Genomic DNA, 12,138 nt, shown 5'->3' with positions numbered 1-12,138 from the left:
TTTTTTTTTCCAATCAAAACAATAGAAAAGAAAAGTTTTTTTTTAAAAATTTATAAAAAGATAACTTAAAATAAAAATTTCCATTGGGGTTCGATCTCCGCTCATGGGAATGGAGCGCATTTCGTGGCCAGCCGTTTACCTCCATTAGGAGAGCTCCCGCGGCGAAAGGGATTAGTCATTGCTGCCGGCGGTGGATACCCTTGGGTCTCACCTAAAAAAAAAAAAAAAAATTCCCTAGAAAAAGCAAACAAGTAAAGAGCATGAACAAACTATTTATTAAAGTTAACAGTTAAAACGTTTTTCAATTATATACAAGTGATATTGAAAGAAGGAGATTCGAACATATAACTTTTGTGTATGAGTAATTGCTCGTGACCATTTAATTATAGACTAAAATATTCGTTGGGATGCATTGGCACGAAGTTGCTTTTCTATTATATACAAGTTATATTGAAAAAAGGAGATTCGAACATATAACTTTGGTGTATGAGTAATTGCTCGTGACCATTTAATTATAGACTAAAATATTCGTTGGGATGCATTGGCACGAAGTTGCTTTTCTATTATATACAAGTGATATTGAAAAAAGGAGATTCGAACATATAACCTTGGGGGTTAGGTTTCAAGCCAAAAAATGGTGCCCCGAAATAAATGTGTCCGTGGGGCCCGGGCCCTATGGGCCCCACATTTAATCATAATCCCCCTATGTTCAACTACGTGACATTAACGTATTGCTTATTGTTTTTCATTTGCGCTGTTTCCTTGGTCAACAATGGACATTTCTGTAAGAAAAGGTTTTTTTTTTCTTTTCTTTCGAACAAAAAATAAAATAAGATAAAAGTTTTTTAAAATTTATAAAAAGATAACTTAAAATAAAAAATTCCCTAGAAAATGCAAACAAGTAAAGAGTATAAACAAACCATTTATTAAAGTAAACAACTAATTTTTTTTTTTTTTTATACAAGTGATATTAAAAGAAGGGAATTCGAACATATAATATTAGTGTATGAGTAATTGCTCGTAACCACTTAATTACATATTAAAATAAAACATTGAGCTACAATCCCCATACATTAGCTAAAACGTTCATTGTGTAAATTATTTATTTTTATGATTTTTTGCATGTCGTCCGTGAGGGGTTGTTTTGCTTGACCGAGTCGTCACTGAAGTTGAGGTCTCCTCGCTGCTTAGAAAAAATCACATTATGTTTTGTCCCAACTGGTCGACCACATCAGATTCCTTACAATCAAGGGGCCCGCTGGAGCCCACACTTCATTGTGGGCCCATACAGAATTAGAGAGAGAGATCCACGAAGAAGTCACGAACAAATCCTTTTGCCCTTGACTCTTGCGCACCATACAAGTCAAACGGCTTGCTACAACAACGTCAAACGCGGCTCGGAGCGCCGAAACGAGAAACTGCGCGTTTTTTTGCCACGTCAGCGCCAGGAAATTTAGTAATTTAGTAATTTATTTTAATTAAATTTTTTTCTTTCCTTTTTTTTCTTAAAAAGAAGAAAGAAAAGGAGAAGAACAGCTTCATTTGCGCTTTTTCATTTCATATATTCGCTCTCTGTTTTTTTCTTTCTCTCTTCCTTTTGAAGAGAATGGAATTTCTGCAGGGCGCCGGGATCCGCGTTTCTCGATCAGAGCGACTCACCGCCACCACCTTCATCTTCCTCGCGCCTTACGCTCATCTTCTTCGCGCGTAATCACCATTTGCCATTTGCTAATCATTCCCTCTTCCCTGTAATTTTTCTTCTCTTTTCTTCTCTTTTCCTCTCTCGAATTCGTGTTCATATCGACATTGCTATTGTTTAACTGTCTCTTCATTTGCTGTTACAAATTTTGAGATAATAAAAATCGCTTGATTCGTTTTTGTGAGCGCCGAGCGCCGTTTCGTTTGAAGATCTCGCTGATTTCGTTGTCGTCGTGGCCGTTTTAGCCACTGATGTCGACGATTTCTTATTAATATTAACGAGATCGATGATTAGATTGGAGAATGCGCGAAACGCAGCGTTTGATTTACGTGCGTTTATTTTTTTGCTGGCTTTGTTTTGCAGGATTTGGTTGGAGAATCGGAGATGGAAGATTAGAGGTTGTAGGAGGAGGAGGATATTGAGACTGTGTTGAGGTGTTTGGGTGTGGGGGAACAATGTCCAACAAGAATGAGAATCATCAGACGGTTCCGCTCTCGGTGCTGCTGAAGCGTGAATTGGCCAATGAGAAGATTGAGAGACCCGAGATTGTGCACGGTCAGGCGAGTCAGAGCAAGAAGGGGGAGGATTTTACGCTGGTAAAGACGGAATGTCAAAGAGTTGTGGGAGATGGAGTGTCGACGTATTCAGTTTTTGGGGTATTTTTCTGTCTTTCTCCGTTTCTTCTGTTTTTATCATTTTTACCTGGTCTGCCATTTATATTGAAGAAAATGTAGAATTGGCTAAGAAGTTAATATTGATGTTAATCAAAAGGGAAAACAATGGTTTGTTTGAGTTTGTTGATCAGCTGGTTTTGGTGGATTTTTGTTGACATGCTTTCCCTCTTTTGTCTTTTGATATATGTAGTTTTCTTATTTATGATGTTATCACTTAGCATAAGCTCTATTTCATGTTTAGACAAACTAGATGTATTTGAATATGCAGTTGATAGCGGTGATTGTTAGACTAGCTATTGCTCAAGGATGTGGGAATTATGCTGGGAATATTAAACTTCCGCATATGTTTTGTAAACAAGTTCTTTTAAGCCATTTTAAGACTTGTGCAGCTAGGTCTGCCAAAACAACTATTGTTACATTTTGTAGGATCTATTAGGTTGATGTTTTATTTTGATTGCCCCTTCTACCTAATCTTGGGAACTCTTTTTACTTCTATTTCCAAGTTTTACTGATACTACCGAAACCACTATTGAAGCATGGGTATCCTCTACTAATGAATTGATAATCATTCAAAGCTTGATGGTTACTGCTTAAGTGCTCTGGATTGCTCTTACTGAACCATGTCTTGCAGCTATTTGATGGGCATAACGGGTCTGCTGCTGCTATTTACTCAAAGGAGAATCTTCTAAATAATGTTTTAGCTGCTATGCCTTCAGATCTTAACAGAGATGAATGGGTAGCAGCATTGCCAAGGGCTTTTGTAGCAGGATTTGTCAAGACAGACAAAGAGTTTCAAGAGAGGGGTATGGTTAATTTCAATCTGCTTTTACTTTGACCCTATGATATTGAATTGATAGCCCTTGTTCTACCTTAAGATTCATTAAGTCTTAATGTTTTTCTTCTGATATTGCATTGTTATTCTCATCTTGCAGCTCAAACTTCAGGAACAACTGTCACCTTTGTGATTATAGAAGGATGGGTAATATCTGTTGCATCTGTTGGCGATTCTCGTTGCATACTTGAACCTGCTGAAGGTGGAGTTTATTATTTATCAGCAGACCATAGGCTTGAAATCAATGAAGAGGAGTAAGTTATTTGTATAATGTGTTTTTAACTTACTTAATAATCAGTATCCTTTAATAACCCTCCACCCCAACGATATGTGAATAGGCGGTTGCGTATCACTGCAAGTGGGGGTGAGGTTGGTCGGCTTAACACTGGTGGTGGGGCAGAGGTAACTTTTCTTCATGCCTTACTTATGCCTTTTGTTTTTAAGTTGTTGAGTATTTTCCAGGAAGTAAATTTTTACAAGCACAAATTTAAATGTTAAGATAGGGATATCAAATCCTGGTGGATGATGTGGACAAGTGTGCTTAAAGATAGGTTGAATCTATTGTTGGACCCCGATGTTAATAAGATTATGAACTTGAAGAAATTGTGCTCTAAATATTGCTCTTGAGATGAAATTTTTTAAGTGTTGATACCAGTCTGCCATCTGTTATAATTTATTGGTTTTCCATGTGTTGAATTCTGGGTATTTTCTAATGGCCTGACTAATTTACGAAATGATTTGTTTATTTCTTTTTTTGTAGATCGGTCCTTTGAGGTGTTGGCCTGGGGGCTTGTGTCTGTCACGATCTATTGGTGATATGGATGTTGGGGAGTTCATTGTCCCCGTTCCGTACGTAAAGCAAATGAAGGTATGTTTCTACTGTTGTCACATTTTACAACATTCAGCGTACATGTTTTAATCTCCATATGCTTGATTCCCCCTTAGATGTTAGTGCCAAAACATTCAGCAGACATTTGTAAAAGCAACCCCTATACTATTATGAAAATTTTAATTTATTACCTATTGCTTTTCATTGTTAGAACAATAATTTTCTATAATGTCTTCACTTTGAAATCATTATTTTAAAGAATTTTTTTCATTGTTTTTCCTACAGTTGTCTTCAGCAGGTGGTAGACTTATCATTTCGAGTGATGGAGTCTGGGATGCCTTGTCTGCAGAAACAGCTCTTGATTGTTGTCGTGGGATGGCACCAGATGCTGCAGCTGCGCAGATTGTTAAGGTATAATAGCAGTTATAAGTTTCAGTTTCCTTTAAGTTATGTTATATGTGTAATATATAGTTTATAGCTTTTGCACCTTGACCAATGCATTAGATGCTTTGCCAGAACTATTGTGCTGGGAGGGCTCTTTCTTGTTTACTTCAATACTATGTCTGACTTTTTGTTCTATTTCCAGGATGCTGTAGGGCACAAGGGACTTCGGGATGATACAACCTGCATTGTGATTGATATTTTACCACATGAGAAGCTACCCGTCCCGTTACCGCAACAAAAGAAGCAAGGAAAAGGAGTGTTGTTTAAATCCATGTTTCGGAAAAAGCCCTGTGACTCATCTTCTAATGTTGAAAAAGAGTATATTGAGCCAGACATGGTGGAGGAATTATTTGAGGAAGGTTCTGCTTCACTTTCCGAGAGGTTTGTGCTTAACAAATCATATTCATGGCCTAAACTTGATTTTTGATCTCTGGGTCGGGCAGAAGTGTTTGTTGCTTGCTTAGTATTTTATTTTATTTTATTTTATTTTCCTTTTTTGTTCCCTTTTCTAAAACTGAAATTTTCTTTTGGGAACATTCTTTCGTTATTAGTTGAACTTGGTATGATGGGGTTGTTTCATTATTGGTGGAGCTTTGTATGGAGGGGGTTTGTGTAGGTTTACTGGTTTTTGACAGTATCTTCGTGTGGAATGCAGGTTAGATTCAAAATACCCGCTCTGCAACATGTTCAAGTTGTTTATGTGCGCAGTTTGTCAAGTAGAAATTAAACCGGGAGAGGGTATTTCGATACACAGTGGATCATCTAACCCAGGAAAATTGCGACCTTGGGATGGCCCATTCCTTTGCTTGAGTTGCCAAGAGAAGAGAGATGCTATGGAGGGAAAAAGACCTTCAGGAAGTATGACAACCTTCCCCACTCCCAAATTGTTATTATTTTTTCAAATTTCTGCCACACCCTTTAATTTATTCTTGGCTTGTTTATTTCAGGAAGATGTGATAGCGATAGTGATTAGCCGACCCTCATTTGAACTTGAGAGCACTATCAATTACTTTGAAGTTGTTCATGAAGTGGGAAGGTGGTGCTTCTCTTGATATTAGTTCCCTTCAATTTCTCAATGGGGATTTACGATCCGTTTTGGCACTCAACTCAGAAGGAACCAACCTATCTGGATCTCTCTTTCTCTCTCATGTTTTCATGTTTCAAATCAGAAGATCCCAGATAGAGCCGCATGCTTTCTTTTTAAGTTCTGTTTTCTGACTTCAGAGTGACGTAAAAAACAGTGCCTGCCTCCCTTGAAAAGGGTTGTGGAAGGGCTGGATGAACTTACTTGTGCTTAACTATGCATTGGAGGTAATTTTCTCTCTGGATCCATGCCCTTCTATTTTACAGAGCTAACATTGAAACAAACCACTCTTCAATGTAATATTATTATATAGGTGAAATTGATGAAACCTCAGGCAGATTCATTACACATTAGGAGATTGAAAAAAACCTGTCTTCTCTGTTTTTCTGTATTTGTTCAAAGTAGCTATCCTTCCATATAACTAGGAAGGTAACTATTAAATAGAAAGATTGACAATTATTTTTTGTTCTTTTTTGAAGAAATTTATCTTTTCATTCTTTTCTAATGATGTTTCCTTTCCCCTGTTTGTAATAATTTAGTATCTCAGTTAAATTACTGGATAGCTGCCCATTTTATCTCTGTACAATTCCATGGTCTCGTGCCTTTGCTCTTCAAATGGTTAAAAGGGTTGCTATAATTGTAATTTATAAATGGAAAAAGACGCATCATTTGACAGTAATTTTTGACTTGGCAGCCATACATTATCTATATTTCTAATGTATAATTTAATTAATCATTTTGTTATCAAAGTGACAAGGTTGCTTGTTTAGAGTTGGCATTGTCAATTGGTAGTGTAGTTTCCTTGAGCACGGCTGTGCTCGTCAACAAGTAGGGACCATTTTGCTGTTGGTTTGAAGGAGCCTAGTTACACTTACATGTGAGCTTCGCTAGTTTCCTGTTTCAAGGAGCCAAGAAGGGACCAATTTTACATATAAATAATAAATAAAACTTATGCTGAGAGAACTATAGTCTCATACAAGACATTCTATGGTCGATAATTTGCCGTTGATAGGTGTAATTAGTTATATACAATCGGTCATAGGCCAGTTTTTCTCTCGGTGTAGGGATGAACACCGAAACATGAAGTTGTATATAGTGATGGACTCTTTTGATCTTAATTGTTGTAACCAAAAGAAAGATCGTCTTCGTTGTTTATGTGAATTACGATCAAAACAAAATAAATAATTTTTTTAAAAAGGGGATGCAAAAGCGAAAATCTTACACGCTGGCTTCTGTTTGTTAGTTGTTGCCCTTTTGGTGCTTCTTCTTGATGGCTTGGGTTCCTTCCTATGACCCCCGTGCGTAGTCTCTGAAAGAAAGAAAGAGAGAGAAAGAAAGAGTGGCTGCTGGCAAAAGCATAAAGGGGAAGGGAAACTTTTTCAAGCCTAATAAGATCGATCTCTTTCTCTCTCTCCCATATGGACTGAGTGCGAAATCTTTGTTTCATGCCATGTTTGCTTCTTAAGTCTTATCCTTTAGAAAAAAAATTACAATATGATTTTTGAATGGTTAAGTGGTGAGGATGAGTTAGTCCACCACAATAATGCTTGCATGATTGAGATGTTGACCTGAACTATAAGAACAAAATTCCCCTACTATGGATGTATCATCTGGACCACTATGTGCACGTGTGTTTGGGTCTACCATCACCACCTAACTTTTAAAATTTTGTTTATCACTTATGCCACCCGTTATCTAGTTGTGTGTGTTCATCATCGTCCGATATATATCCGTCTAAAGGGCTTGACCACATGATCATATGGAAAGTCAGTCTTCCGAAGGAGAAAAACTTACCTATTCCGGCTTCACACACTTCATTTCTCTATTATTTTTCATCACGTGTTATTCATCATTAGGACCGTTCTAATTGGTTACTTACATGATCAGATGGGAAAAACTTACATCTTCCGGTTTGATATATCCTTATTCTATCTCTTTTATTATGTGGCAAGTCTAATTTGATTGTGTACAATAATTCTTCTCAACTAGGGCTTCTTCTACTCTTTTCGAATTGATTGGTGGGGTGAACCATGTGAATCCGATATTGGACTTGTTTTATGTCATGGATTCATGGTTAATGTTACTCCTCAACATAGTTTTAAATAATTACGACAAAATATCCATGATGGGTCCCTTTTTTCTCCGACATTGAATAATCAATCATTTGCATTAAATTATTTAGACATTTTACACAAGTGTACATATATATCTTAATCCTATATGTATGGCATCCGTGTATACAAAGACCACTCTTCTGTCTCTCCACGCAACTTGGTTTTAGACAATTAGGTTGTTCTACAAAAACCTCGAATAAAAAGATCACAGTATCACTTGGAAGTAGACAACTTGGGGGATCACACAACTTAGATGATGAAGATGATATTAGCCCGTGAGGTTTAGATTTAAGAATCAGAAAATGGTCAAGAAGATTGTTTGAAATTGGATTTTTTTTTTTATCAATTCAAGGCAACAATCTAAACTATAAGGAAATGAGGTTTTCTCACACACATTACCAATTTGTTATGGGAGTTCAAACTTGAAACTACTGATTTGTAAATTAAAGCTGATTTCCATTAGGTTAGGAGAATCGAATTTACGTGTGAAAGGATGAACTCATTACCCTAATCAATTAGCCTAAACCACTTATGTCAACTTCTTTGAAATTGAATTTGAGAGAGATAAGACAGAGACTTTCTTCAATTTTTTTTGCTTGGTTTGAAATCTTATCTTCTCGATCAAAAGGCCTTCAATTCTCCATTTGAGTGGTATCTGACATCACAACATAGAAATACTAAAAATCATAGAAACACAACATGGGAAAAGCTAAAGGAAGGAGAATATAAATGCCTGGTTTAAAAATTCAAAGATTCTTCTTGATATGGGAGGGCTCTTAGGGGTTTTGCATTTTTGAGTGTGTACGTGAACATGACTTAACTTCTTCTCTTGGGGTGGGGAGGACCAGTCTCACTGGCAAAACAACTAAATACAAATAGACGCATACCCAAAATGAAGTCTGCCTTCCCAATCCCATCTGCCTTTTTAGAGAAAATTTGGATCTTTCTGACCTCATTTCCCAAAATCACAACTCTCTCCCGGTAGCTGTTGGATTTGACAAGGACCCACTAGCCTATAACAATACAGCTAAATTTATCATCTCATTCTAGTGTCATTGGCCACCACAACCTTTCTCTCTTTCTCTATATCAAAAGAGAAATAATGCATGGCAATATGGATTGTTGCTTTGCATAAAAGACATTGGAAGCCCAACTGCACAGGACTGACAAGACTCTCTCTCTCTCTCTCTCTCTCTCTCTCTCTCTCTCTCTCTCTCTCTCCACTGCTTCCTTATCTCTCTTTTCCCAAAGGTTTGGTACAATCCAAAGAACCAAAATTTAGAAAAGTGAGAGAAAAACCAGACACTGGTTCTGATCCGTTTATCAAGGTTGAACAAAAAAATCATTGGAGTTATGGGCACCCATCAGCAGGAAAAGACCAGAGAAAAAGCTGTAGGAACCAGGCATGAAGAAGAGAGGCTAAAAGTGGGAGGAATTGGAAAAGAATTAAGGCAAGCAGCAGCAAAGCAAGTGCAGCAACCAAGTACAGCTCCTGCCTCACCACCTTCAGCTTCCGCCTCTCCCTCTCATGAATTCTCCTTCACAATCTCTCAACAGTCTTCTTCCACATCAATCCCTGATCATCATAACAAGGCCAAATCCACCCCATCTTCTTTTGCTATTGATTTGTCCCCTGCAGATGACATTTTCTTCCATGGCCACTTGCTTCCTCTCCAATTGCTCTCTCACCTTCCTGTCTCTCCTCGCTCATCAACCAACTCCCTGGACAGCTTCACTCTTTCCATCAAAGACTTATCAGATGATTATCAGAGACCAACCAAAGAAAGCAGCAACAATGCTAACAACTGCAGCACCAGCATTGGCAGCAACAAGAATATCATCAACAACAAGAACAACAGCTGCAGCAGCATAAACCAGAGAAGCCCACATCACAGCAACAAAAGTGAGGCAAGGGGAAGAACAAAGTCCAAGTCTTTCTCATTATTCGGGTTACCGAAATGGCGAAAAGATTGTGAAGACAGAGAAAAAGAAGACAAGGAGATGAAGCACAAGAGGAAGATGAGGTTTGATGTGAGCCATATACTAAAGAGGTATGTGAGAATGGTCAGGCCACTATTGTTATTCAGAGGAAGAAAAGAGAAGGGCCAATTCCGGAGGCAACCTTATTCATTTTCGGGCAATCTAAGTTTGAGAAATAAGCATGAGCTGAGAGGAAGGAGAGGAGAGCTTTCAGCCCCAGCATCAATGAGAACATCTCCAACAAATAGTGGCCTTCTTGTTGCAACATCAGCAACTAATCTTCCTTCTTCCACCATTGACAGCACCATGGAAGAGTTGCAGGCAGCAATTCAAGCTGCAATTGCTCATTGCAAGAATTCCATTGCCAGTGCCACAGAAGAGAAGATCAAATGCTAGGATTAGATAGGAGGGGGAAACGGGGGAAATTGTTATGTTTTACATATTATTTGCATAGAAGGTGGATTTCATATATATATGAAGAAGATGTATTTAATGAGTTGAAAGAATGGTTCAATATATTACTGCATCTGGAAGTTCAATGTTGAATTATTTGATTTAATTCATTGTCCTTTGTGTAGGTTATAATTAATTTGTCCTGTTACTATTAAGCAATATATAATCCTTTCTGTCATTCTTTCTACATGATGTTGTATATTATTAGCTTCTTCTTTTGAGAGGAGATACATTTTTAGCATTTGACCACAAAATGACATTTTAGCTCTAGAAACACCAGCTGTCTGTCTGTCTCTGTGTGTGTGTGTGTGTCTCTCTCTCTCTCTCTCTCTCTCCCCTGTGACATTCTAGACATTGCCAGTTCATTGAAAGTAGGCTCATTATCAATTTCCATCTTCCGAAGTTTTGGAAAAAATTCACAAATACAATTATTAAGTCTGCAATATACATGATGACTATAAAATCATCACACGAGGGGAAGACTGACATGAATAGAAACAAGTGAGCTTTAATCAGTTCCTCGTCCCCACAAAAAAAGAGGCAATGAGAAACAACTGAAACTCTTTTTTCCTAAGAAAAGTGTACCGAAACATAATTGTAGGGGTCTAGAGATGAAAAAGAGAAGGGGCTCAATGTGGAGAGAGACACGGGGTATAACACTTTTTGCTATGATATGTGAGATAACTTTTCCATATGTCATTGCATTATTGACCGAAGATGATAGCCGTTACAAGAAAGTTTTTCTCCTCAAAGTGGTTGTTTGTGGGTCTAAATTCTAAGGAGTTGATGGCCGCAAAACTTTTACAACAAAAAAAAAAGAAAAAAGAAAAGAAAAAGTAACAAACAAGTACAATGATGACACTAAGATAACAATAATGCAGAAGGGACTTGATGATAATATCTGGTTTGACACATCAAAAAACATGAGTGAATCAGGTGAGTTTATGGTTGTAATTAAAACCATGATACTTTGAGTTTAAACATGCGGTGCAGAAAGTGACTGAAAGACTAATTATCGTTTTGAGGTTCAATTCAATCTGTTATGACTGTTATATTCGCAATCACAAACCCACCAAACTGTTTGAAAGTTGAAAGTGCATGCGTTTTTAATCATTTTAAGCCTACAAAAAGAGAAAGAGGGGGCACAACAACAAAACCCCTTTTTTTTTCTAACTGGAAGTTACACACATATATGCACTCTACATATATGCACTGTGAGAGTGCAATGTGTGTAGGTGCACACTATGGTTGAGAGAGAGTCTTGGTCTCAGCTGCAGATGTTTGGCTGATATGAGTTTTGAAAGCATATCAGATTTGACCACTTCTTGTTTTTTTTTTTTTCAATTTTTTTTCCAACCACCAAGGAAGACAGCATGAAAGTTTTTGTTGCTGGGCTCAAGGGAGAGCTCACTCTCATGATTAAACCTCCATAAATTGACGTTAAAAGCATACAAGGTGGTTTTTTTTTTTTTTCTTTCGTGTGTGTGCACGCCTTTTGTAGGAGAGAAACTCTCATGTAATGGGGATAACACTTTTTACTATCCCAGGTCAATAGTGTAAAGACACTTAGGATAATTTTTTCACGTGTCATTGCGTTATTGGTCGATGATAGCAAAACAATGCTATCCTTGTTACGTGTAAGTTATTTCGCCTTTGTAGAGAACCCCTTTCAGCCGATCAGAGCTGGCTTCCTCTTGTTTTTCTTTTATATTTATTTATTTTTTCTTTCTCTGATTTACTACACAGCTCAAAGCCTAAGAAGTTGGCCTGAGAACATCATAGGCCCAAATGTTGTAGAATATGGATCCTAAATATATCGACAATTTCAATGATTGGATTTGGAACTAAAGCATTGGGCATGTGGTTAGTGTGGTGGTGGTGCCTTCCCTCGGCCAAACTACATGCCGTTCAAAATGCAGTGATAGCAAAACGACATGGTTTTGATTGGAAAATGGAGGAGGCCTGCTTGTGCAAGAGTGAGTCAGGCCCATCTTGTACAATCAAGGAGGAACATTTGGTCTTAGCTGGG

General features: G+C 37.6%; 2 protein-coding genes across 2 annotated transcripts; both read left to right on the top strand.

Annotated features, from left to right (window-relative positions):
- The first annotated feature begins 1,531 nt into the window (after positions 1-1,531).
- On the top strand, positions 1,532-6,067 carry LOC110761914 (Protein phosphatase 2C family protein). Its single transcript, XM_088244939.1, has 10 exons — positions 1,532-1,748; positions 2,063-2,355; positions 3,005-3,176; positions 3,306-3,459; positions 3,544-3,607; positions 3,966-4,073; positions 4,320-4,445; positions 4,621-4,859; positions 5,134-5,336; positions 5,426-6,067. The coding sequence occupies exons 2-10, from the start codon at positions 2,155-2,157 to the stop codon at positions 5,449-5,451; spliced, it is 1,293 nt and encodes a 430-aa protein (XP_088101065.1). The 5' UTR covers positions 1,532-1,748; positions 2,063-2,154; the 3' UTR covers positions 5,452-6,067.
- Positions 6,068-8,447: 2,380 nt separating this feature from the next.
- On the top strand, positions 8,448-10,287 carry LOC110762016 (BRI1 kinase inhibitor 1). Its single transcript, XM_021964611.2, has one exon. It carries the CDS (start codon positions 9,030-9,032, stop codon positions 10,050-10,052), a length of 1,023 nt encoding a protein of 340 aa, XP_021820303.1. The 5' UTR covers positions 8,448-9,029; the 3' UTR covers positions 10,053-10,287.
- Positions 10,288-12,138: the final 1,851 nt, after the last annotated feature.

Source organism: Prunus avium, chromosome 1 (genome assembly GCF_965620075.1).
Source record: "Prunus avium chromosome 1, drPruAviu1.hap1.1, whole genome shotgun sequence".
NCBI classification, from domain to species: domain Eukaryota; kingdom Viridiplantae; phylum Streptophyta; class Magnoliopsida; order Rosales; family Rosaceae; genus Prunus; species Prunus avium.
Note: the sequence above shows the minus strand (reverse complement) of the source record. Positions and strands in the feature narration are given on the sequence as shown.

What these genes read in the sequence shown, in the direction of transcription:
- LOC110761914 (XM_088244939.1), top strand. Translation starts at nt 2,155, where the DNA reads ATGTCCAACAAGAATGAGAATCATCAGACGGTTCCGCTCTCGGTGCTG. An exon ending in CAGCTGCGCAGATTGTTAAG is followed by an intron (nt 4,446 to 4,620) that starts GTATAATAGCAG and finishes TTCTATTTCCAG; the next exon opens with GATGCTGTAGGGCACAAGGG. An exon ending in TCTGCTTCACTTTCCGAGAG is followed by an intron (nt 4,860 to 5,133) that starts GTTTGTGCTTAA and finishes TGTGGAATGCAG; the next exon opens with GTTAGATTCAAAATACCCGC.
- LOC110762016 (XM_021964611.2), top strand. Translation starts at nt 9,030, where the DNA reads ATGGGCACCCATCAGCAGGAAAAGACCAGAGAAAAAGCTGTAGGAACC.